Below are 27247 nucleotides of genomic sequence, written 5' to 3' on the forward strand. Positions count from 1 at the left end.
ATAGGGATGCGGGAAGGGAGGGTGAGGGAATTACTGGAAATTGGAGAATTCTATGTTCATACCAAGGGGCTGGAGACTACCGAGATGGTATATGAGGTGTTGCTCCTCCAACCTAAGTTTAGCCTCATCATGGCAGTAGAGGAGGCCATGTATGGACATATCCGAATGGGAATGGGAAGCAGAGTTGAAGTGGGTGGCAACCGGGAGATCCTGTCTGTTGTGGCGGACGGAGCGGAGGTGCTCGACGAAGCCATCCCCCAATCTGCGTTGGGTTTCACCGATGTAGAGGAGGCTGCACCGGGAACACCGGATGCAATAGATGACCCCAACAGACTCACAAATGAAGTGTTGCCTCACCTGGAAGGACTGTTTGGGGCCCTGAAGGGTGACAAGAGAGGAGGTGTAGGGACAGGTGTAGCACCTACGCTTACAGGGATAAGTGCCGGGTGGGAGATCCGTGGGGAGGGACATGTGGATCAGGGAGTCGCGGAGGGACCACTCCCTGTGGAAAGCGGAGAGGGATGGAGAGGGAAAGATGTGCTTCGTGGTGGGGTCCTGTTGACGGTGGCGGAAGTTCCGGAGGATAATGTGCTGGATCCAGAGGCTGGTGGAGTGATAGGTGAGGACAAGGGGAACTCTGTCCCTGTTGTGGTGGCGGGAGGGTGGGGTGAGGGCCGAGGTGCGGGAACCGGAGGAGATGCGGGTGAGGGCAACATTGATGACAGAGTTACAGTTTCATCAGTACCAGGAAAAGATGAGATACAAGTATGCATTAAATTGCTGGGGAAGTGACATAAGACATTCAGCCCATCGAGTCTGCTCCACCAGTCCATCATGGCTAATTTATTATCCCTCTCAACCCCATTCTTCTTACTTCTTCCCACAACCTTTTACACCCTGAATTATCAAGAACCTATCAACCTCTCTTTTAAATATACCTAAGGACTGGACCTCCACAACAGTCTGTGGCAATTAATTCCATAGATTCACTATCCTCTGGCTATATAAGTTCTTCCTCATTTCTATTCTAAAGGGATGTCCTTATATTCTGAGGCAATGCGCTCTGGTTCCCACTATAGGAAACAACCTCTCCACATCCAGTCCATCTAGGCCTTTCAATACTCGGTAAATTATAATGAAATCCCACCTCATTCTTCTAAACTGCAGGGAGCACTGGCCTAAAGCCATCAAACACTCCTTATACATTAACCCTTTAATTCACAGAATCATTCTTGTGACGCTCCTCCAGACCTTACTCAATGCCAGCACAACCTTTCTTAGATAAGAGGCCGAAGTAGAGGTGATTGGAGAGATCAAAGAGAATATCTGCAATTAGAGATGGCAGATTAGTATTCCCATCACATGGTGCTAGTTTAGATGGGAATCTTGATCTGCAAGTATCAGTAGGCAATGTTCCCTCTAGGGTGTGCGTGAACATGTGAGCACACATCTTTTTCTACTAGCACACAAAGGAATTGAAACTACGCACAGAAGGTTGTCACTCTCCACCTCGTTGGCATATTAACTGTATTTCACAATCGAACACAATCACATTTTCCTTTCCCGTTTCTGATGCCGGTGGTGTTGACAATGTGGAGTTCATGATGATTTGTCTGCAGCTTTTAGAACTGGCTTATTCATAATCTTTATTGAAGAAATTATTCAGTGCGCACATGCTGTTGTTATTGGGCAAAAAATTGCACAGCACAAGATTTTTGCACACACCAGTCATTGCAAATTAGAGGGAACATAGTCAGTAGGGTCAAAGGGCCTGTATGCTATATATCTCTGAAAGACTGTGACATAAATAGCGATGTACAAGCTGAGAAGGGATGGTGTGGTGAGGGGAGACTTAGTTAATTTGAAAACTATGGGGAGACAGTTACGTAAATAGAAGGCCTCATTTTCAATGGCCTCCTCCTGTTTCTTTTGTGTTCCCACGAAGGTTTTAATCGAAGAGTGTGACACTGGAATTCATAGTCCGTATAGCACACATCTCTCTACAGCGTGTACAGTGGCATCTCCCCTCACAGGATGCTACAGGGACTATGCGACCCGCCCACACGTTCAGTCCACTCCTTTTCCATCTCACTTACTAGACTGAGCCGGTTCGACCGTCCGCTGAGGTTGGGGATGGCAGTGCGCATGTGCGGACCCCGCCCACAGGACGCGCCTCCTGTACAGCGCATGCGCACTAACTTGGCGCGAAGCGTTCAAATCGGAACTCCCGCGAAACCTGTAAGTTTTCTTCCAGCTCGGATGTGTGGTGTTTAACTGAGAGATAGAGCAAGAGATAAAGTTTAGTTTTGAATTAATAAAAGGAATAGGAAGGGATCGTTTTAAATTTAGTCTCCTTAAAGCTCCCAAAACAGCGATAAAAGTCCCACGAAACGAGTTAATTAATAATTATTAAATAACTCCTGGCTAAGACGCCGGAAAACTGCCGGTCGTTTCATCTGTCGGGGCGTGGAGCTGAAACCGTCCATTCGGTGGCTGTACAATGTCGGTTGAGCAAGTAGCCGGCTACTCGCCCAGCTTTAAGAAGCCAGCGGAAATTCTGAGGCTGCGGAGAAAGCGGACTCGCGACGCGGCTGGTAGGCTTCCCTCGGAGGAGCTGCCGCCAGCCTCCTCTGATCAGAAGGCGGAGACCGACGGCCCCGGCCACCAGCAGCAGAGCAAGAAGTGCCGGAGGAACCCGTTCGCCAACATCGCCAATACCTGTGGGCTGCCTGCCGAGAGTCCGGGCCCCGAGAGCGGACGGCCTGCCGAGGAGACGGTGCTGAGTGAAGGGCTTCCTCAGGTACACCTTTCAAACCTTTGGCGATGTCACACAACGATTTCCCTCTTTACCTCTACATTTCCAGACAGATATACAGTATCAGCGCAACACACAGGAAGAGTTAAACTAAAGTCAAAGTGCTGGAAATCTGAAATGTCATGAAGCATCTCTGGGAAGATGGGGTTAATACTTAAGGATTCCATCTTAAGCATTAACCCCGTTTCTCTTTCCATTGCCGAGTGTTTTCAGCATTTTTGTTTTATTTCAATCTTCCAGCAATTTTCTATTATTTTCATTTTTTGATGAAAATAATAAAAGTCAGAAATATACTCGAGTACTTCTCCAGGGGATGTGCCATTTTTTTGGATTTATTTCATGTAAAGGGGGGGGGAAATTAAGCGCGGTGGTGATATCCATGAAACCCCAATCACTTAAAGTGATTGTATTTGTGGGAGTTTAGCGTGTACTTTCCTCACCCTTTCTACATTATTGCAGTGACTGCACTTCAAAATACAGTTTGGCAGGAAGGGGCTTTGAGATGTGTTGAAAGAGACCTGAGAGGTTCCCTATAAATAAAAGGTCGGAAACCTAAATTTTAAAACAAAATTCAGGTAGGATCAATGGAAGGAGTAATAGATATTTAAGTTTAGTGCATCTATTTTTTTCAATCTCAAAGAGCTATAACATCTTGCCACCCTTTTTAGTAACTGCCAAAGTATTTTGCAGCTAATAAAATAATTAAAGCAATAGAGATATACAGCACTGAAATGGGCCTTTCAGCATCTTGAGTCTATTTACACTAACCACCCATTTGCATTAATCCCATTTTAAAATTATTATTTTACTTGGCATTTTCAGATTATAAAATGTGTTTGCCTATCTGGTAAAAGCTTGTCAAATGGAATGCTTACAATAAGACTTGAAAGTTGCTGGAAAACTGGTGTTTTGAAAGGTGCAAGGCAGCTAATAAAGCACTTCAAATTAAAAATTAACTTGAATGGTAAATGGTTTAGATCACAGTGATACACTGAAGTTCAGAATCATACTTATCTGATATAACCAAGACTGTTACCAGACCAAGTCTGAAACAGACAAATTAAAAAAAACATTAATACAATAGCCTTGGATGATCATAGCCTGTTCAAAAGACCATAAGATATGGAGCATAAATAGACCCCTCAGAGCCAATCTCTCCCCATAACCCTTCATGCCTGACTAATCAAGAATCTATCAACCTCTGCCTTAAATATACCCAACGAATTGGCCTCCACAGCCACCTGTGGCATGGATTTACCACTCTGATTAAAGAAATTCCTCCTCATCTATTCTAAATGGACATTGCTCTATTCTGATGCTGTGTCCTCTGGTGGTAGATTTTAATAGGTGGATTGAGGGTGGAAACTCTGAACTGTTGGATTTTCCAGTTGAAGTCATGGTGATTAATACAAGAGAGATTTTTAAGATGGGGAATAATCAAAAGAGCATAGTTGAAGCAGTACAGATATTTTGGAACATTGTAGGGCTTAAAGAAATGGGTAGGGAAAGTGAGGCCACAGAACTTTATGAAATCAATGCTACTGAAAATCTTGAACAACATACACAAAATGCTGAGGAAACTCAGCAAGTCAGGCAGCGTTGATGGAAGGGAATAAACAGTGGATATTTCAGGCCGAGACCTTAATCAGTACTGGAAAGGAAGAGGAGAGAAGTCAGAATAAGGAGTTGGTAGAAGGGGAGGAAATGCAACCTGACAGGTGAGACCAGGTGAGGGGGATGAAGTAAGAATCTGAGGGGAGATGGGTAGAATAAAGTACTGAAGAGGAAGGCATCTAATAGCAGAGGACAGAGGTGCCAACATTACTTATTTATAACCAGAGATCACTGTAGGTGCGTAAGCATAAAATTAACAGTCCAATTGCATTTCCTGTATGTGGTCTACTTAACTTCAAAAGTACTTTAATAGAACATAGAAAACCTACAGCACAATACAGGTCCTTCGGACCACAAAGATGTTCCGAACTTGTCCTTACCTTAGAAATTACCTAGGGTTACCCATAGCCCTGTATTTTTCTGAGCTACATGCACCTATCCAGGAGTCTCTTAAACGACTCTATTGTATCCGCCTCTACCACTGTCGCCGGCAGCCCATTCCACGCACTCACCACTCTGCGGAAAAAATACTTACCCCTGACATCTCCTCTGTACCTACCTCCAAGCACTTTAAAACTGTGCCCTCTCGTGCTAGCCATTTCAGCCCTGGGAAAAAATATCTTTTAAATAAATGGAAATTATTCAAATGAGAAATACTCAGCAGTTCTAGTAGCAACCTCTGTGAAAGAAGTGGTAAATATTTTAGGTTAAAGGCTTATGAAATGTAACAAGACATCCTTGCAGGTAGAGGTATCAGTGTACAAGTAGTAAAGAAATTGTGACCAGTTAAACTACTTTTAGTGGTATTAGTTAAAGGATAAATATTGGTCAGTTTGCCTATTGCTACAGTAGGCCTATGGCAGATACAGTCTCAAATGGCTCTTCACACAGCTGAAGATTACCTGGACAATACAAACACCAATGTCAAGAGCTGTTTGTTGACTATAGCTCAGCGTTTAGCACCATCATTCCCACAGTCCTGATTCATAGGCTGCAGAATCTGGGCCTCTGTACCTCGCTCAGCAATTGGATCCTTAACTTCCTAAGCGGAAGACCATAATCTGTGTGGATTGATGATGATATCTCCTCACTGACGCACTTTGGGGTGTGTGCTTAGCTCACTTCTCTACTCCTTCTATACCCATGACAGTGCAGCTAAGTATAGCTCAAACACCATCTATAAATTTGCCGATGATGCAACCATTGTTGGTAGAATCTCAGATGGAGATGAGAGGGCGTACAGGAGGGAGATATACCAGCTAGTTGAGTGGTGTCGCAGCAGCAACCTTGCATTCAATGTCAGTAAGACCAAAGAGCTGATTGTGGACTTCAGCAAGGGTAAGACAAGGGAATACAAACCAATACTCATAGTGGGATCAGAAGAGCAATTTCAAGTTCCTGGGTGTCAAGATCTCTGAGGATCTAACCTGGTCCCAACATATTGATGCAGCTATTAAGAAGGCAAGACAGCAGCTATATTTCATTATGAGTTTGAAGAGATTTGGTTTGTCAACTGAAACACTCAAAACTTCTATAGATGCACTGTAGAGAGCATTCTGACAGGCTGCATCACTGTCTGGTATGGTGGGGTGGGGTGCTACTGCACAGGACTGAAAAAAACCTACAGAAAGTTGTAAAATTAGTCAACTCCATCTTGAGAACTAGCCTCTGTAGTATCCAAGACATCTTCAAGAAGCAGTGCCTCAGAAAGGCAGCATCCATTATTAAGGACACCTGTCAACCAGCACGCGCCTCCTTATTGTTAACGTCAGGAAGGAAGTACAGGATCCTAAAGGCACACTCTGAATGATTCTGTAACAGCTTCTTCCCCTCTGCCATCTGATTCCTGAATGGACATTGAAGCTAAGCCATTAATACTACTTCACTTTTTCAATAAATATTATTTGTTTTGCAATATTTTAATCAATATTTAATATACATATATTCTTACTGTAATTGATTATTTATTTTCTTTCTATATTATCATATAATGCATTATACTGCTGTTAAGTTAAAAAAAAATTCATGACACATGCCAGTGATAATAAACCTGATTCTGATGTTACCCTTCCCTTAGAAATTTTGCCATAAGATTTTGTTATATCCACCTGTAAATGAAGGCATTTTAACATCTTGAATGAAGGATATTTCTGTGGTTTAAAATTAACTAATTTGGAATAACAGCCTGAATTGTGTGCCCAAGGAGCAATGAATTCATTGCTTTGATTTGCCAATATACACCCATTCTTCTATTTGAACAATATTTAGCGATACAGCATGGAGTAGGCCCTTCAAGCCGCTCTGCCCCGCAACCCCACACCCCAAGTAACCCTTAACCTATTCATAGGACAATTTACAATGATCAATTAATCTGCCACGTATGTCTTTGGATTGGGATGAAACCAGAGCACCTGGTGAAAACCTGTGCATTCCACAGGAAGGATATACAAAGTCCTTACAGAACTCTGGAACACACCCAGATGTAATAGCGTCACACGAATCGCAAAGCTACTATAGCACCCGTGAGATGATTTAAAAACCTGAGAAGTTTTTCATTTTTCAGTTACAGATTAACACTATCTAGCTGTTTTTGTTGTTTATCAAGTGTAGTGGTTAGCACAATGCTGTACAGGCAACCTGTTTTCAATTCCTACTGCTCCCTGTAAGGACAGGGACGTTCTTCCCCCTGACCACATGGGTTTCCTCTGGGTTGCTCTGGTTTCCCCTCTCAGTCTAAAGATGTTCCAGTGGGTAGGTTAACTGGTCGTTGTAAATTGTCCTGTGATTAGGCTGGGATACAGGGGCGTTGCTAGGCAGTGCAGCTTGAAGGTCCTATTCCGCACTGGATAATCTTGGGTAATTTCTGTGGATTACCAGTAGAGTTTAGCATACAATTATATATCTTTAATGTTACTTAGATTTTTATCTATTCATACCTATCTTCATTCTGTACAATAGGTGCTGCCTTTAGGAGACGAAGATTCCATTTTGGAGGCAAAATTTTTTTCCCAAGAAATACCATTTCCTGTACAACATAAAGTAAGATTTTGTATATCATTACGTTTTGTTGATTAGTGCATATTTCAGCATGCACTAGAATAGCAAATGACAATAAATGGGATGCCAGCTCATTTGGCTATTGGGATCACAAAGGTTAACATGCCACATTAGAATCCAGAGGTTGCAATTCAGATGGAACACATTGAAGGACCTGGGAAATGTATTTGTAAGTGTTGGGGAGGCACAAGATGCGGTCTAATTCAGGCCAGCTTCACAGTAGTCATTTAGTAGTGTAAAGATCAACTAGTCTTCAAGAAAATACCGTTGGCCCTCCTTAACCTCGAGGGATTGGTTCCGGGACCCCTCACGGATACCAAAAAAAGCGCGGATGCTCAAGTCCCTATTTCAACCTGTCCAAATATGGTGGACCTTAGGACCCAGGGGAACCCTAGACCTTATTTGCCCTGCCTCAGTGCGGTGGACATTAGGACCCGGCGGCAGAGCTCTGAATCTGCAGTGTTTCTGTTCATGAAAATAATCACGATCGCAGTTTAAAATAAAAGTGGAAATAATAAAGCGATTGGAAAGAGGTGAAACGTCATCGGTCATTGGAAAAGCGTTAGGCTACAGTCAGTCAATGATCGGAACAATTTTAAAGGATAAAGTGAGAAAAGCCCTGCCCTGTTTAAAGCTACAATTATTACTATGCAATGCAGTAGTTTAATTATTGGGTTTTGGGTTTTTGATCCTTCACATCAACCCGGCAGGGATGGAGAGCGCATGGGAGTGGTCTGACACTGGATCGAATTCGGGAATTTCTGTTCATGAGCCTGGCGCTGAAACGTACGTTTCTTAAGTGTTTTATATGCATAGAAAGGTAAAATATATACTACATACTAAGACAAACGTTTGACTAACTGACACTAAATAATACCCGATGTACCTGTTCCGACTTACTTAGTAAGAGAACTTCCGTTTTTATTTCCCGATCCACGATAACCTACGCACATCCTCCCATATACTTTCAATCATCTCTAGGTTACTTATAATACCTAATACAATGTAAATGCTATGTAAAATGGTTGTTATACTGCATTGTTTAGGGAATAATGACAAGAAAAAAAAAGTCTGTACATGTTCGAACAAGTGCTGGAAGAGCACTTCCAGGTTTTATCGATTCACGGTTGGTTGAATTCGCGCATGCAGAACTCGCGGATAAGGAGGGCCGACTGTAGATAATTGGTGAAATTTGTCCAGCACAGGTCTTTCCATTTACTGCTTTGTAACCAGGTACCACAATTAAAATACTGTGCGACAGAAAAGAAAACTGAATAGAAATGACATCCAGTCGTCTGGGAAATTTGCATATTTGGTACCACTTGATCCCCAAAAATGCTGGATTATTAGTCCCACCTTTTTTGTTTTTCTCTTGATGACCAATGGCTCCACTTCTACTCTGTGATTAATGTCTAAATTGGGAGATCTATTCCACAGTTTAGTTAAAAAACAACCTGATTACAGAGTGGTACCTGTGGCAATTGTGCCAGACTCCTTGACAGTTCTTGGTTGGAGAATAGGCCTGACAATGGTAGTGGAACAACAGTAATACTGGAGAGAAGGAAAATCACTTGGTGTTCTCAACATTGACATCAGAAACTATCAAATCTCATGTCATCTGGTAAACCTACCGTCCTTCAGCTGATGAATCAGTGCTCTTCATGTTGGGAACAATTAAGGGACAATTTGTTCTGAATAAGCTGACAACATAGTGATCAGCACAATACTATTACAGCTCAAGCTGTTCCAGAGTTCAATTCCGATGCAGTTCTGTACGGAGTCTCTGTATGACCACCCTGTGAGGTGCATGGTTTTTCTCCGGTTTCCTCCCACAGTCCAAAGACATACCAGGTAGGATAATTGGTTGCTAGGGCAGCATGGCTGGAAGGACCTATTCCACAGTGTATTGCTCAAATAAAATTCAAAATTCACTGCTATAATCTCATGAGTTCTTTTAATGGAATCATTTGATGGTAATTGCATTGTTGAGTAGCATGGAATTTTTTTCCCTCCTTTGTAATTTCGCTCAAAAGATGTTCTTCAGAGTCAAAAGGTACATATTGCATTAGGGAGAACTTGCATTTTTAACAGACTTTTTGACAAACTGAAGTAATTTCCCATGATTTTGTTTTCAATAATTTTCAGGATTCTAGAATACTACCTGAATGCACTTTACCTGAAAACTTCCCTGCTGACTGGAGCGTTAAAACTTGGGCTCTATTCACATCTCCTCATCCTTTTACTTGGACAGATCATCTCAAAGCCTCAGAAGAAGCCAAAGGATTGATTCAACACTGTCGTTCCTCAATAGTTGATTTCCCTTTGCATATAGAGGTACTAAATTAATTCTTTAAATCATATCCTTCTGTACTTTTTGCTACAATGAAATTGGAATTATTAAACACAAATTAATTGATTAAAAATTTGGCATTCAGTTTGAATTTTATCAGGTCTGTTTATTTTTCCTCTGTACAGAGTAAGGGCAGATTTTTAATAGCGGGAGGTCAAATTCTTTTTTTGTGATAACTCATACAAATTTAAGACAGTTTGCCAACATAGGTGCCAGTGAGGGTAGGAATAGGATGCTCTGGAGGAGGAACAAGGGGCTGAGGAACTGGTGTAGGGGGCAGGGTTTCAGATTTCAAGATCATTGGGACCTCTTCTGGGGCAGGTGGGACCTGTACAAGAGAGACGGGTTACACTTGAACCACAGGGGGACCAATATCCTTTCAGGGAGGTTTGTTAGTGCTATCGGGGAGGCTTTAAACTAGATTTGCAGGGGGATGGGAACCAGAGTGCCAGAGCTGACAGTGTGGCTGGGGTGAAAATAAATGATATTGAAAGTTTAAGCAAATCTGCTGATAGAAAGGTTGTGAGTGGTGGTAAAAATCTTCTGAGGTGTATATATTTCAATGCTAGGAATATTGCGGGGAAGGCGGAGGAGTTGAGGGCGTGGATTGACACGTGGAATTATGATGTTGTAGCAATTAGTGAAACTTGGCTACAGGAGGGGCAGGACTGGCAGCTTAATATTTCAGGGTTCCGATGTTTCAGATGTGATCGAGGCAGAGGAATGAAAGGTAGGGGAGTAGCATTGCTTGTTAGGGAAAATATTACAGCAGTGCTCAGGCAGGACAGATTAGAGGGCTTGTCTACTGAGTCCTTATGGGTGGAGCTGAGAAACAGGAAAGGTATGGCCACATTAGTGGGATTGTATTACAGACCACTCAATAGTCAACGAGACTTGGAAGAGCAAATCTGCAGAGAGATAGCAGGCAACTGCAGGAAACATAAAGTTGTGGTGGTAGGGGATTTTAATTTTCCATACATTGATTGGGACTCCCATACTGTTAGGGGTCTAGATGGTTTAGAGTTTGTAAAATGTGATCAGGAAAATTTTCTAAATCAGTATATAGAGGGACCAACTAGAGGGGATGCAATATTGGATCTCCTGTTAGGAAACGAATTAGGGCAAGTGACAGAAGTCTGTGTAGGGGAGCACTTTGGTTCCAGTGATCATAACACCATTAGTTTCAATGTGATCATGGACAAGGATAGATCTGGTCCTAGGGTTGGGGTTCTGAACTGGAAGAAGGCCAAATTTGAAGAAATGAGAAAGGATCTAAAAAGCATGGATTGGGACAGGTTGTTCTCTGGCAAAGATGTGATTGGTAGGTGGGAAGCCTTCAAAGGGGAAATTTTGAGAGTGCAGAGTTTGTATGTTCCTGTCAGGATTAAAGGCAAATTGAATAGGAATAATGAACCTTGGTTCTCGAGGGATATTGCAGCTCTGATAAAGAAGAAGAGGGAGTTGTATGAAATGTATAGGAAACGGGGTAAATCAGGTGCTTGAGGAGTATAAGAAGTGCAAGAAAATATGAAAGAAATCAGGAGGGCAAAAAGAAGACATGAGGTTGCCTTGGCAGTCAAAGTGAAGGATAATCCAAAGAGCTTTTACAAGTATATTAAGAGCAAAAGGATTGTAAGGGATAAAATTGGTCCTCCTGAAGATCGGAATGGTTGGCTTTGTGCGGAACCAAAGGAAATGGGGGAGATCTTAAATAGGTTTTTTGCTTCTGTATTTACTAAGGAAGCTGGCATGAAATCTATGGAATTGAGGGAATCAAGTAGTGAGACCATGGAAACTGTACAGATTGAAAAGGAGGAGATGCTTGCTGTCTTGAGGAAAATTAAAGTGGATAAATCCCCGGGACCTGACAGAGTGTTCCCTCGGACCTTGAAGGAGACTCGTGTTGAAATTGCGGGGGCCCTGGCAGAAATATTTAAAATGTTGCTGTCTACGGGTGAAGTGCCGGAGGATTGGAGAGTGGCTCATGTTGTTCCGTTGTTTAAAAAAGGATCGAAAAGTAATCCGGGAAATTATAGGCCGGTGAGTTTAACGTCAGTAGTAGGTAAGTTATTAGAGGGAGTACTAAGAGACAGAATGTACAAGTATTTGAATAGACAGGGGCTTATTAGGGAGAGTCAACATGGCTTTGTGCGTGGTAGGTCATGTTTGACCAATCTGTTGGAGTTTTTCGAGGAGGTCACCAGGAAAGTGGATGAAGGGAAGGCAGTGGATATTGTCTACATGGACTTCAGTAAGGCCTTTGACAAGGTCCCGCATGGGAGGTTAGTTAGGAAAATTCAGTCGCTAGGTATACATGGAGAGGTGGTAAATTGAATTAGACATTGGCTCGATGGAAGAAGCCAGAGAGTGGTGGAAGAGAATTGCTTCTCTGAGTGGAGGCCTGTGACTAGTGGTGTGCCACAGGGATCAGTGCTGGGTCCATTGTTATTTGTCATCTATATCAATGATCTGGATGATAATGTGGTAAATTGGATCAGCAAGTTTGCTGATGATACAAAGATTGGAGGTGTAGTAGACAGTGAGGAAGGTTTTCGGAGCCTGCAGAGAGACTTAGACCAGCTGGAAAAATGGGCTGAAAAATGGCAGATGGGGTTTAATACTGACAAGTGTGAGGTATTGCACGTTGGAAGGACAAACCAACGTAGAGCATACAGGGTTAATGGTAAGGCACTGAGGAGTGCAGTGGAACAGAGGGATCTGGGAATACAGATACAAAGTTCCCTAAAAGTGTCGTCACAGGTAGATAGGGTCGTAAAGAGAGTTTTTGGTACATTGGCCTTTATTAATCGAAGTATTGAGTATAAGAGCTGGAATGTTATGATGAGGTTGTATAAGGCATTGGTGAGGCCGAATCTGGAGTATTGTGTTCAGTTTTGATCACCAAATTACAGGAAGGATATAAATAAGGTTGAAAGAGTGCAGAGAAGGTTTCCAAGGATGTTGCCGGGACTTGAGAAACTCAGTTACAGAGAAAGGTTGAATAGGTTAGGACTTTATTCCCTGGAGCGTAGAAGAATGAGGGGAGATTTGATAGAGGTATATAAAATTATGATGGATATAGATAGAGTGAATGCAAGCAGGCTTTTTCCACTGAGGCAAGGGGAGAAAAAAACCAGAGGACATGGGTTAAGGGTGAGGGGGGGGAGTTTAAAGGGAACATTAGTGGGGGCTTCTTCACACAGAGAGTGGTGGGAGTATGGAATGAGCGGCCAGACGAGGTGGTAAATGCGGGTTCTTTTTTAACATTTAAGAATAAATTGGACAGATACATGGATGGGAGGTGTATGGAGGGATATGGTCTGTGTGCAGGTCAGTGGGACTAGGCAGAAAATGGTTCGGCACAGCCAAGAAGGGCCAAAGGGCCTGTTTCTGTGCTGTAGTTTCTATGGTTCTATGGTTTCTATTGTGTTTGTAGGCAACTAATCACTTTAGAAGATGGAAATGCAGTGGGTCAGATGCTGATCTAATCTTTGCCTTTTAAAAAGGTGGGATTAAGAGTTTGGAGGAGTGAGCAATACATGAAATAACATTAATATATTGGGTTAATTTAAAGAAGAGAAGTTCAAATAAGCACAGATTCCTGAAGTTAAGTTGTGACAAAACTAATTCCTTATTGACAGTGTAATTCATTTTCTTTTACATAGGACCCAAAATCATGCACAGATTTACGCTGTGCCTTCCAACAGAATCTTGTATACTGGCTTCACCCCTCGCTGCCATGGCTCTCACTTTTCCCTCGTATAGGTGCAGAACGGAAAATGACTGGCAAAAATAATCCATGGGCACAAGATGAAGAACTCCAGCAAGTGCTAATGAGTGAATGGTATGTTGGTGCTTTATTGTTTTCACTTTAAAAATTCAATTAACCGAGAATTTTACTATGGATTTTGGCTAAAGCTTGTTTTCTGGGATTTGTATTCATAATTTGGAGTGAAAGCAATTTTTCTCAGTTTTCCATAAGAAAAGAGCTCAATGGATCAAATGCTGTCATGACCCATCAGATTTCAGCATCTGAAGTCTCTTGTGTGTCTTACACTTTGAAAATGTAGATTTCTGTGCTGGATAGGCAGGATTTTTGGAACCGAAGTTGTACAATATTTTTGTGACTATTTTTAAGTTAATAAGCTTAAAAAAAATGATTGTCCATACCTGCTTGTCCAGACCCATGACTCAAGATAAAAGTTCTCCTGTCCTGGTCAGCATCGTTTTTTTCCCCAACGGTTACCTCGATCTTGCAAAAGTTTTTCAAATTGACTGCTGCGCTAACTACATAACAGCATTGCTGATGGAATGCTATTGTGAGTTTGCATTTGATTGTCTTTCCAAATTATGTTATTGGGTCCAACTGCTAGAAATTCTAAATTCAATGTTAGTGCCTTCAGTAGAGAAGATTATCATGAAATATAACAATATCTTCACATGTCCCGTTCCCATTCTGATATGTCTATCCACGGCCTCCTCTACTGTAAAGATGAAGCCACACTGAGGTTGTAGGAACAACATCTTATATTCCGTCTGGGTAGCTTCCAACCTGATGGCTTGAACATTGACTTCTCAAACTCCCGCTAATGCCCCACCTCCCCGTCGTACCCCATCCGTTATTTATTTATATACACACATTCTTTTTCTCTCTCTCTCTCTCTCGCTCTCCTTTGTCTCTCTCTGTCACTCTCACTATACCCCTTGACCATCCTCTGGGCTTCCTCCCTCCCCCTTTTCTTTCTCCCTGGGCCTCTTGTCCCATGATCCTCTCATATCCCTTTTGCCGATCAACTGTCCAGCTCTTGGCTCCATCCCTCCCCCTCCCACTTTCAAATCTCTTACTAGCTCTTCTTTCAGTTAGTCCGGACGAAGGGTCTCGGTCTGAAATGTCGACTGTACCTCTTCCTAGAGATGCTGCCTGGCCTGCTGCATCCACCAGCAACTTTGATGTGTGTTACTCCAAGTGACTACTTCATTGTTCATTTTTTTCCAGGTCACTCAGCTTTAGTTCATTGTATAATCTGCTGCGAGCGAAACTTTGCCCATATTTCTACTTCTGCACATACCAATTCACTGTGCTGTTCCGAGCAGCTGGAATAGCAGGGAGTGCTGTTCTTACTGCTGTTATTTCTCCTACAACAAGAGGTCTCAGAGAAGCTATGAAAGATGAAGGTAAGATGAGTTAAACCTTGCAGTTGGTGGGGGAGGGATGATTAGCCCTTTGAGGTCAATTCTTGTCCAGTTGAATTCTAGTGACATAGACCTTGTTTTTTTAAAAAAAAACTACCTTGCATTTTGAAATAGAAGGTGAATTATAACAGTTCTAATGTTTGTAGTGTTTTTTCAGCCCTCTTCATACAACTGGATCATAAATCCATTTGTATAATGCTGTAGCTATAATCATAGTTCAGAACATGATTCTCATAAAAATAGTGACACTTTTCATTGGATTGCCCATTTTGATATTAATAGGGTATATATTTGTTGACAGTTTTTTGTTTCTTTGCACAGGGATCACATTTTCCTTGCCATTACTGGAAGATAGAAGAAATATTAAAATGAAAAAAAGTGCAACTACAGATTTGGGGTTACACATTCCAGATGCTGAAACACAGGAGAAAATCTTGGATGCTCAGAAGTAAGTCTACTTTATGGGAAAAGATAATATGGATATTTTGGAAAAGTGGGTTTCATGGTAATAGGATATCTTAATGCTTTAATTAAAATAGTCGTGATTTTTTTTAGAGGCAGCTAAGGCATGGGGATGGGGGCTACTGACTTGGGAGCAAATCTGCATTAGTTTTACAAATTATGCACATAAGATATGTAGAATATTTTTGTTTTGACTGTCACAAAACAATATTTTAAACCAAAGAGGTTATTTCTGAGGCAAAAATTCTGAACTATAATTTTTCAATCCCTATATTTTCACCTTGGCTTATAATTTTTAGGAAATTAAAATATATATACAATTGCTTCAGCCAGTCAATTTATAAATCTAATGAAAGGAATAAAACTGATAAATTAACATGTAGAGATTCAAAAGAAACTGAACAGTTACGAAAAGGGAATCTGGCCATATACTGTAAATGCAGATTTATTTTGGATTATTTACTAACACCTATATTTGTATTTAATATTTAAATAAATCTGACATGAAAGTAAAAAAGCAATGGGTATTAGTGATTGATACTATGAAAAAAGCTCACATCATTCCATTAATTTCTACCATCATGAATGTTTAACAAGCATTTAATATTTTTTTTCAATGTAGGGAACATGCTGGTAGTAGCGAAGACGATGACAATGATGATGGTGGAATATCTTGGCTGAAAGAGATGGGTGTACAAGACAAAGTTAGAAAGCCTAGTTCTATTTCCATTAAACTGTATCCTTTTAAACCAAGTTTCCAGGTGAATGAAGAGCAGACAGAATTTCAGCTTGAGTGATCAGAAGACAGAATGATGTAAAATTTTCATTTTCATTTAGCTTCTCCTGATATGTTAGCTAAAATGTTCATAATGTAGAAGTTTTATTGTCTACTATAATATGCCCCTTGGTTTCTTTATAAGTAGGAAGGAATGGTTTGTGCCTTGCATATTCATTTTGCAAATATGAAAATTACAGGGTAGAAGTGCATGTTCACTTCAATTACATTGCTACTTGTATATCAGCGATTTTTATGAGGAATTTTTTGCAAGTGACCTTCTGAATATAAATGAAATTATTTTACAAGAGAAAAGGTTAACATTGTCAGCTTAGCAGATGTACCAAAGACTCAATGAAGAACCTTGCAGTAAATTTATTTCAGACTGGCAGTCACTTATTTCAATTATCTTGGTGCAGTTTTGTTGAAACTGTTCACTAGTGGTAGGATATTCATTCCATAAATATGTTGGATTCCTGATGATTACAATAATAAATTGTATATAGTGATGGTTAATTTATGAATTATCCAAGAGTTTTAATTGTTGAATGCATAACAGTTAAAATTAGATTGTCATGTATTGCAAAATTGGTATAGAATAACTTGTTTAATTTGTACTCTGTTTTGGAGGAGTATCAGATGGGTCCAGGAGAGTAGTATAGGCCATCTTGCTCCATCTTGTGCAAATAATGCCAAGGAAAAGAAGGGAATTGTTGTCAAGGTTTACAAAGTACTATTATGGTATGAACTTCACTGTTATATTGTGTATATCCTCAGCCCAATCCCAAAACACTACCCAGATTGTATCACTGTATATTCCAACTCTTTTTCGCTCCTTTCAAACAGGATAATTTTAATGTGTTGCTTATTAACTCAATAACGATTTGCGTTGATTCTTGCTGACCTTTCAGGCAATTTAATCCACCAGTTGACTTGATTCAGCATGAGTTACTTTATGAACATGTTTATATTCATTGCAAAAATATATTGAACTTTGTGACTTGAAGGAGTGCCTTGTTAACCCAGCAGTCAGAGAGCAGGCTTGTAATTTCAAAGACCTAGCTTTTTCCTACACTTTTTTAGCTCTAGTGCTCTCAACCAAACCTCTCCAACTGCCTGTGTTTACACCACATGTTACTTTCCAAGTAGGCATTGCTTTCTTGAAAATTTTAAAAACAGGTTGATCTGAAAAATAAAAGATGACCAGAAGCAAAAACAATGAAGTGAAAGGGAAGAGTGGTGAGAGGTAGAAGAAAGAATGTAGGGATAAGACAGCCTTATATAATAAACTCTGTCAATGAGTCCTCAAAATTTTTAAGGGAATATTATTTAAGTGGTTGTTACAGGGCAAGCTGTTGATCGTGAGAAGCTTGTGTCCCACTGTGGAAACTGAGAATTCAAATTCAAATGATTGAATTCAGCAACAATAGGTAATCTGATTTACTCTGACTATAGGTTTCAGATTATCATCATCATGAATTTTCACTTTTTTTTTTGTATTGTCATCTCTGGATTTCTGGCTTTTCCTTCATGTTAAAATTCAGTCGTAAGGAACACGCCCTTGTGCGCATGGACCATAAGCCTGAATCAGCTGTAATGGTGAAAGGCCCTCAGACATTTACTTTGTTGAACTTCCTTATAAACAACAAAACCATAGTAGCTGGAGCTGGGCCCCAGGCAGGACTCCCACCAACACTCTTGGCACCTGTCGCATTCAGAGGAGCCTCAATGCAGACATTAAAGGTGAGCTTTAATGTGCTAACTGTTTTACTTAAAGGAGACGTGTTTATATAGAATATCATGTAATAAACCTTACTACACTATTTCATAATTTGAGATTTTACTCTGTAACTTGTGTATTTATTTCACAATATGCCTCTTAAGTATTGTGTCCAGTTGCCCAAGAAAATATTTTTGCTTATTTTGGAACCTCTATCACTGACCAAGTTACTGATTAAAACAAGTTCCAATTATATTCTTAAACCTGCTTAAACACCTTAGCTGCCAATTTACAATAAATTGATCCATTGATTGGTCCGTGTTTTTTTTCCCCCCCTGTACCCATCTTGTGAAGGTTTTTTAAAAAAAAATCAAAAATTGCTATGAAGTATGTTCTCTTTTGTGATTCCTTTATTTCAATTAAATTGGCCTTGCATGACCTGTTATATTGACTGATAATATTTAGCTTGCAGGTTAGTTTTGTCTAAACAAATACCTTTATAAATATTTATTGCACTTTTTCGAGCTTAATTACATCTTTTCCATAGCAGAGCACTAAAACATTGCCAAGTGGTGGGCAGGTGAGATAGTACGAGAAAATTAAACAATGGTAATGATTAGCACAGTTCCGACAGCTATGTTTTAAAAAAAGGCTGGTAAATAGGAACACAACATAGATTGACATTAATGGGAAATTGTGGGTAGTTAGAAGTATGGCTGATACACTGAACTACATGGCAGAGGTTACAAATGTAGCAGAAATAGAAAGTGAAGTTCTTATGACAGTGAACGTTTTTAAAAAAAAAACAACTAAAATTGGAGAAAACAAGGAAATTGAGAGGATAAAATCTCGGCAAATCTCCATGACATACCCTGCATCATAGGATTCTGAAAGAGGTGGCTATAGATTTGACAGCATCGTTTGAGGTACTAATAAAGAAAATGCCTAAATTGTAGAACAATCCTGAAGATTCCATTTTAAAACATAGAACAATACAACAAAGTACAGCCCTTCAAGCCACAATGTTGTGCCAACCTATATAAACCTACTCTACAATCAATCTAACCCTTCCTACATAGCCCTTATCACCATTTTTTTATATCCATATGCCTATCTAAGAGCCTCTTATTATTTTCTTTAGGATGAATCAATTCTGTGTCTTCCAAATTACTCCCAGAAACTCCAGCCATTGTTGCTTACTGTCAGCCCTTTTACTGCTTTCTTAATCAACTTTAGCCAGCTCCACACTCATGCTTTCTATTCTTGAATGAATACAGATGCATCTGATTTTAGTTTCTCTCTCAAACTGCAGGGTGAATTCGTTCATATTATAATCACTTTCTCTTAAGGGTTCCTTTACCTTAAGCTACCTAATCAAATCTGGTTCCACTACACAACACCCCAATCCAGGACTGCCTTTTCTCTAGTGGGCACAACCACAAGCTGCTCTAAAAAGCCATCTCATAAACACTCAACAAATTCGTTCTCTTGGGATTTAGCACCAACCAGATTTTCCCAATCTATCTGTATAGTGAAATCCCCCATGACCTTCATAACATTGCCCCTTTTACGTGCTTTTTCTATCTCCCATTGTAATCAGCCCTCATCCTGGCTACTGCTTGGAGACCTGTATATAACTCTCATCAGAGTCTTTTTACCCTTGAAGCTTCTCAATTGTATGCACAAGGATTCTACATCTTCTGATCCTATGACTCTTTCTAAGAATTTGATTATATATTTTCAATATATAATGGGATGATGGGGTGATAAATTGGATTAGTAAGTATGCAGATGATACTAAAATAGGTGGTATTGTGGATAATGAAATAGGTTTTCAAAGCTTGCAGGGAGGTTTGGGCCAGTTAGAAGAGTGGGCTGAAAGATGGCAGATGGAGTTTAATGCTGATAAGTGTGAGGTGCTACATTTTGGTAGGACTAACCAAAATAGGACATACATGGTAAATGGTAGGGCATTGAGGAATGCAGTAGAACAGAGGGATCTAGGGATAATGGTGCATAATTCCCTGAAGGTGGAATCTCATGTGGATAGGGTGGTGAAGAAAGCTTTTGGTATGCTGGCCTTTATAAATCAGAGCATTGAGTATAGGAGTTGGGATGTAATGTTGAAATTGAATAAGGCATTGGTGAGGCCGAATTTGGAGTATTGTGTACAGTTCTGGTCACCGAATTATAGGAAAGATGTCAATGAAGTAGAGAGAGTACAGAGAAGATTTACTAGAATGTTACCTGGGTTTCAGCACCTAAGTTACAGAGAAAGGTTGAACAAGTTAGGTCTTTATTCTTTGGAGCATAGAAGGTTGGGGGGGATTTGATAGAGGTATTTAAAATTTTCAGGGGGATAGATAGAGTTGACGTGGATAGGCTTTCTCCATTGAGAGTAGGGCAGATTCAAACAAGAGGACATGAGTTGAGAGTTAAGGGGCAAAAGTTTAGGAGTAACACGAGGGGGAACTTATTTACTCAGAGTGGTAGCTGTGTGGAACGAGCTTCCAGTAGAAGTGGTGGAGGCAGGTTCGATTTTGTCATTTAAAAAAAAATTGGATAGGTATATGGACAGGAAAGGAATGGAGGGTTATGGGCTGAATGCAGGTAGATGGGACTAGGTGAGAGTAAGCATTTGGCATGGACTAGAAGGGCTAAGATGGCCTGTTTCCGTGCTGTAATTGTTATATGGTTATATATTTTACCAGCAAAGGCATTCCATCCCCTCTGCCCACCTGCCTGTCCTTTCGATAAGATGTGTATCCTTGGATGCTAAACTCCTAGCTGTGATCTTTTAACCACAACTCTATGCCCACTACATCATACTTTGCCAATTTCTAACTGTGCTGCAAGATGATCTGCATTATTTTGTATACTGCGTGCATTCAAATATAACACATTCAGTCCAGTATTCACCACACTTTTCAATTTTGACTCAAGTTGCCTGAAGTTAAATTCTATCCATTTCTAAACTTTGTCTTTTTATTCTGGAGTATTTCTACAGTAATTTACTTCATCCATACTTTTCCAAGCTGTTGAACTTGCATACCCCCCACCTCCTCTGTTTAGTTTAAAGCCTAATCAACAGCCCTAGTTATGTGATTTGCCCAGACCCATGGGAATGTCCCGATCCTTCCCCAGTACTGTTACTAATGTCCCACAAATTCAGACATTTCTCCCAAACCAATCTTTGAGCCATATGTTTAGCTCTCTGATCTTAGTGCTTGACTAATCTTCTGGAAGTTTTTGAGGATGTAACTATGAGAATGGACAAGGGAGAACCAGTGGATATAGTGTAGTTGGACTTTCAGAAAGCCTTTGATAAAGTCCCACATAGGAGATTAGTGGGCAAAATTAGGGCACATGGTATTGGGGGCAGAGTACTGACATGGATTGAAAATTGGCTGGCTGACAGGAAACAGAGTAGCGATTAACTGGTCCCTTTCGGAATGGCAGGCGGTGACTAGTGGGGTACCGCAGGGTTCAGTGAGGGACCACAGCTGTTTACAATATACATTAATGATTTAGATGAAGGGATTAAAAGTAACATTAGCAAATTTGCAGATGACACAAAGCTGGGTGGCAGTGTGAAATGTGAGGAGGATGTTATGAGAATGCAGGGTGACTTGGACAAGCTGGGTGAGTGGACAGGTGCATGGCAGATGCAGTTTAATGTGGATAAATGTGAGGTTATCCACTTTGGTGGTAAGAACAGGAAGGCAGATTATTATCTAAATGGAGTCAAGTTAGGAAAAGGGGAAGTACAACGAGATCTAGGTTTTCTTGTACATCAATCACTGAAAGCAAGCATGCAAGTACAGCAGGCAGTGAAGAAAGCTAATGGCATGCTGGCCTTCATAACAAGGGGAATTGAGTATAGGAGCAAAGAGGTCCTTCTGCAGCTATGCAGGGCCCTAGTGAGACCACACCTGGAGTATTGTGTACAGTTTTGGTCTCCAAATTTGAGGAAGGACATTCTTGCTATTGAGGGAGTGCAGCATAGGTTCACAAGGTTAATTCCCGGGATGGCGGGACTCATATGTTGAATGATTGGAGCGACTGAGCTTGTATACACTGGAATTTAGAAAGATGAGAGGGGATCTGATTGAAACATATAAGATTATTAAGGGATTGGACACACTGGAGGCAGGAAGCATGTTCCCGCTGATGGGTGAGTCCAGAACCAGAGGCCACAGTTTAAGAATAAGGGGTAGGCCATTTAGAATGTTGAGGAAAAACCTTTTCACTCAGAGACTGGTGGATATGTGGAATGCTCTGCCCCAGATGGCAGTGGAGGCCAAGTCTCTGGATGCTTTCAAGAAAGATGGATAGAGCTCTTAAAGATAGCAGAATCAAAGGTTATGGGGATAAGGCAGGAACTGGATACTGATTGTGGATGATCAGCCATGATCACAGTGAATGGTGGTGCTGGCTCGAAGGGCCTATTCCTGCACCTACTGTCTATTATTAACCCTGTGCCAATTGGCACATGGCTCCAGTAGCAATCTGCTGATATTACCTTTTTGGGTCTGCATTTTAATTTAGTCCTTGGTTGCTCAAATTCCATCAGTAGAACCTCTTTCCTTGTTTATCCTTCATTGTTAGTACCTACATGGGCCATGACAACTGGATCATTCCCCTCCCATTCCAAATTCCTCTGCAGGTCATATGAAGTCAGGAACTCGGACATCAGGCAGACAGCATAGCCTTCAAGACTCCTGATCTTTGCGACAAAGAATTGTCTGTTCCCCTGACTATAATATTTCCAATTAATATCCACATTACAATTATAGTTCCCTTTTTTCTCCCCTCTTGACTGGCTCCTGAACCATGTCGCCACGATTCTGTTTCTCATCCTTCTGTCAACCCCCACTCTCATCCTCAGAGCAACGATCTCAGACCTGTGGAGCAATCTCAAAGGCCGAGGGTCCTCCAGCACTACCTCATGGATTGTGCTACCTGCCTCACTCGTAGTTATACCCTCTTGTCCCTGACTGCAGACCAAATTTGAAATAGCTATTCTAGTATTCAGGTAACTCTTCTCCTCCCTGTATTTTGAAGTTCAACTTCTAGGTCATCAATTTTGTGCCTGAGTTCCTAAAACAACCAGCACTTTCTGCAGATGTAGTCATCAGGAGATACAATGGAGTCCAACAGCTCCCATATCATGCGGCCACAATCCATTACTTTGTCCTGCATTGCTACTTTATTTAGTTGTAATTTGGTGCCTTTTTAGTTAACTGCTTTTTAAAAAAAAGTCTTGTATGTTCTCACCTGCACCTCCTTGCCATAGCCTCAGGGGCCTTGGTCTCTGCCTTTTCTCGCCAAATCCTCTTGAGCTGAAGCCTCAGTTCCACATTCGAACTCTGTCCACTATAGCAATGGCTGCTCCCACAATGGCCACTGCTTTTAACCTCTTTTCATTGGCCCTTGGAGTCCAGTAGCAGAATGAACTGATATACGGGATTCTGAATCTTTCAGTGAGTCTGGGACATGAACATTTGACAGACTATGCCTGAACTTCTGTTTAATTGGTTAAACGCTGGTGGTTCCATTTGGAAGTGGCGGTATTAGTCAATGACGTCCAGTCTGTTGTTTTTATTTTGGAGACATTTGCTAAGTAGCTTGCAAAACTTGAGTAGAGGGGAAAAAATGGATTCAAAGCAAACTACTGAAAATTAAAAGTCAAGCAAGATCCGTGGAGATGGAAACTGTTAATGTTTCTAGTTGCTGTCCTTTCTGAAGGATCAGTAGCCTGAAATATTTTCTCCAATTGCTGTGGGACCTACTGCTGTATATTTTTAATATTTCATCTTTTATCAAATTATCAATACATTATTTTGTTTTCTTAGAATTTTCAATATTTTTTCATAATTTATTCAGGCTAGAAGTATTAATGTTAGGACACAGCATCCATCTGGAATGAAGGACTCTCACTGCCTTGAGATCACTGGTCCCATCATGCCTCACGCCCTACACAGTCTGACACTGATGCTGAAGTCAGCACAGAAAGGAAACTTCACAGCCAGCTTTCACTCACATGAACCAACTTCTGTATTTAATGTAGCTCTCAAACTGGAACATCATGAAGGCAAGGTAAAGGACATCAGATTTTTATCTTCAAAGTTTTAGCTCACAAAATATAATTTGTTTTCTGTATGAATTATTTTCTGAAGCCCTGGTGCAAACAATATTTGGGGAACAATGTAAAGCTGCTATAATGCACAAAATGTGTTAACAATTAATATGAGCAAAGTTGTCATTCTGGTTTGTCAATAAATTCCAGGATCAAAACCCAACGAATGACTTGAGCAAAATGTATTAGAACACTTAATGGATTATTGGGAGTACCATCTTACAAATGAGATACTGAGTCAATATTTTGCACACCTTGCTGCAAATAAGAGACCTACTTACAATATTTTGTAGCGCAATAGTTTTTGCCTGTATTTTGCTCAATATTTGTTTCTCAACCAATATCATTGAAACAGATTATCTGGTTATTATCACATTCTGTTTACAGGGTTTTAAACTGGTGTCCTCTTCACTGTTACAGTTGTCATAAGTATCAGTTATATTGGAAAGCATACTCTCCTGAAGTCAAAAGTACAAAGAGCAGTATTGTGTTGTAGTCAAATTTTGTAGGGACAAGCTGTACAGTTGAGGAAGGGTGAAGACAATTTTGAGGAAAGCAAGAACACTGGACGTATCCAGGGGTGGGTGAAAGAAAAAGAATGTCAGAATAGGAATGGAGAGCTGAAAGAAACTACTGCATAATTAAAGCCAATATTTTGAGGGAAAAGGTTCAGTTAGCAAAGAGGAATGGGGCATGGGAAACAAAAGGGAAATAAAGCCGAGAAGGTGGGAGTGGGGCATCGATAGGGTGATTGGGTATGAAAATAAGAGTGGAACTGAGAAACTTACTTGGTAACAAAAGGTGATTGTGGACATAGAACAATCTTGCACAGTTGGTTGTGGTGAGGACCAATAAATTGTGGGGATTGACAAAATTAAACATCCTGTATTAATGTATTGGAACAACCTCTTTAGAACAGGAATAATTATTTCCAGACTTCATTTGACAAAATTTAAAACAAAAAATATCTACTTCAGTTGGGTAAACTGAAGATGAAGATTTTATGATGTAGGTGCCACTGGCAAAGCCAGTTTTTGTTGCATATCCCTCATTTCCCTTGAGGATGATGAGCCACCAATTTGAGCTGTTACTATTTCTTTAGTGAAGGTATTCCCACAGAGCTGTTGGATAGGAAATTCCTGGTTTAGCTTCCATCTTTTTGGAGATGGTCATTTCACAGCAAATGTTCCTTCATTTATCAGTCCTGACCTGAATTTAATCTAGTCTTGCATGCAGATCTGGGCTTCTCTGTGGAAAGAGTGTGCATGAAATTGAACATAGTGTAATCATCAGCCTAGATCCAAGGCTATAGGGAGTAGCAGCATCAACAGCTTTGTAAAACCCTCTCAGCATGTCTGTTACAAGCATTTCACAGAAAAGTTTGGGGCTTGGTATTATACTTCACAGGATCACTTTCTGCACCTCAGCTGTGAAATGTTCCATCAACAGAAAGGTAGATCGGATCAGGTACTATGTGACTAAGGGAACTACTACCCAGCTATAAGCAGGTAGAGGCAAGAGTTAAGGAAGCAATAGTGATGGCAGAATGTTTGTTGCTTAAATTATTTGATAAATACTGCTGCAAATTAGAAGGAACTCATAACTAATGGGGGAAAATATGAAAATATACTGTGCTAATTTTCTGTACACCAGCTTGCCTATTAAACTTTAGCTGGATGGTTCAAGTTTGGTGGCGTGATGTTGCACCAGATAATGCTACAGTCTCAGGGTTCCAGAAATCTGTGTTTGATCCTGACCCTGTGCAGATTTTGAATATACTCATGACAATGTAAGATTCCCCTGGGTGCCAGATTCTCCGAGCTGCTTCTTGAATCTCAGGTTTGACGGTAACTTGTTAACATGATTTAAAACAGAGTAAATTGCAGAAAAGTGAAGAATGGTGGAAATGGATCAGAATTGCTCTTTTAATATGGTCTCAGTAGGCGCAGGCTTGTTGGGCCAGAAAGGGTGTTACTGTGCTCTTGCTCTGAATAAAATATCTCAACTCGGCCCTTAAACACTTGGACGATGTTAAGCCAGGCCCTTTGTTTGCTACCTGTCAGGGACTTGATGTGTGTGTGTGTGTGATATTTTAGCACCATTCAAAAGTCAGTAAAAAAAAACTAAATGTTAAGAATGTATATTTAAATATTAGAAAACACTTGATGACAGTAATTATTTTGACTTCTCCCTTGGAGCTGTTTTAATTCAAATGGATGAGCTGTTTCTCTAGATGGCTTTACTTACTTGGCAAGATGTCTGAACTTTAGGAACACATACTCTTGTGACTAGCTTGAATTTCAGACAAAATTTAAATGTAGATCCTTTGGGATGTTGGGTGACGAATAGTGTGGTTATCTCAATGCCATCTAGGAAGTGGAATTTCATTGAGATCATGTACTTTGCTTAATATAAACCAATTACACTCTCGTGTTTTCATTTACTATTTGCATGCTGAGCATTCAAATCCCCTTTTGTTTTAGCAGGACCCCTCTTCGGGTGAACTGTCTAATTATGGTCTACACCCAGAAACTCTGAATCAACTAATGCAACAGCCAACTATTGGAAAATCCTCCATGAAGCATCTAGAAATGAAGGACTATCGGTATTTGTGGAAATTGTAATTGCTGAAATTCTAGTAGGGCTTGTGACTGACTCAGAAGTCACCTTCATGGATGTTGAGACAACATGCAACTAAATGCTGGAGAAAACGGCAGATGGATTTTATAAATGAATGTTGATTGAAGCAGAGGACCAAAAAATAGACATTAAATGACACATACCAAACCTATTTATTATGTTATACATTAGTATTAGCTGTGTTGTTTAAAATTGTTTTTAATGCATACAATAAATGCATTTCAAATTTTTTGTGATGCTGGGTCATTACAGGCTATTTGAAATAAGGGAATTTTTTTTGAACCATTGGATCAGTGAGATTCTACTACGGTAAATACAGTTTCTCTGGAAATGAGGGGCTATTAATGTGTAGGATAATGAATTCTCGATTTAAAGGAGATGGAGGTGGATAGAATACTATTTGACTTTTTCATTAGGGTAACATTATGAGTATTAGAGAACGCGTCTAAATTATATTTAGCTTTATTTTATCTAGGAGATTG

The 27247-nt window shown here is 40.4% G+C and overlaps 1 protein-coding gene across 1 annotated transcript; it reads left to right on the forward strand.

Annotated features, from left to right (window-relative positions):
• Nucleotides 1-2374: 2374 nt before the first annotated feature.
• LOC140199739 (protein downstream neighbor of son homolog) lies at nt 2375-27196 on the forward strand. The gene is made up of 10 exons (XM_072262211.1): nt 2375-2800; nt 7388-7468; nt 9632-9820; nt 13502-13680; nt 14833-15011; nt 15351-15477; nt 16114-16227; nt 17811-18009; nt 23873-24085; nt 26612-27196. Exons 1-10 carry the CDS (start codon nt 2501-2503, stop codon nt 26747-26749), a joined length of 1719 nt encoding a protein of 572 aa, XP_072118312.1. The 5' UTR covers nt 2375-2500; the 3' UTR covers nt 26750-27196.
• The last annotated feature ends 51 nt before the right edge of the window (nt 27197-27247 follow it).

The sequence above is a fragment of the Mobula birostris genome, chromosome 6, assembly GCF_030028105.1.
Source record: "Mobula birostris isolate sMobBir1 chromosome 6, sMobBir1.hap1, whole genome shotgun sequence".
Classification (NCBI taxonomy): Eukaryota; Metazoa; Chordata; class Chondrichthyes; order Myliobatiformes; family Myliobatidae; genus Mobula; species Mobula birostris.

Coding starts and splice junctions, on each gene's coding strand:
- LOC140199739 (XM_072262211.1), top strand. CDS start 2,501: ATGTCGGTTGAGCAAGTAGCCGGCTACTCGCCCAGCTTTAAGAAGCCA. Junction 15,478..16,113: donor AAAATCTTGGATGCTCAGAA/GTAAGTCTACTT, acceptor TTTTCAATGTAG/GGAACATGCTGGTAGTAGCG. Junction 18,010..23,872: donor CCTCAATGCAGACATTAAAG/GTGAGCTTTAAT, acceptor TAATTTATTCAG/GCTAGAAGTATTAATGTTAG.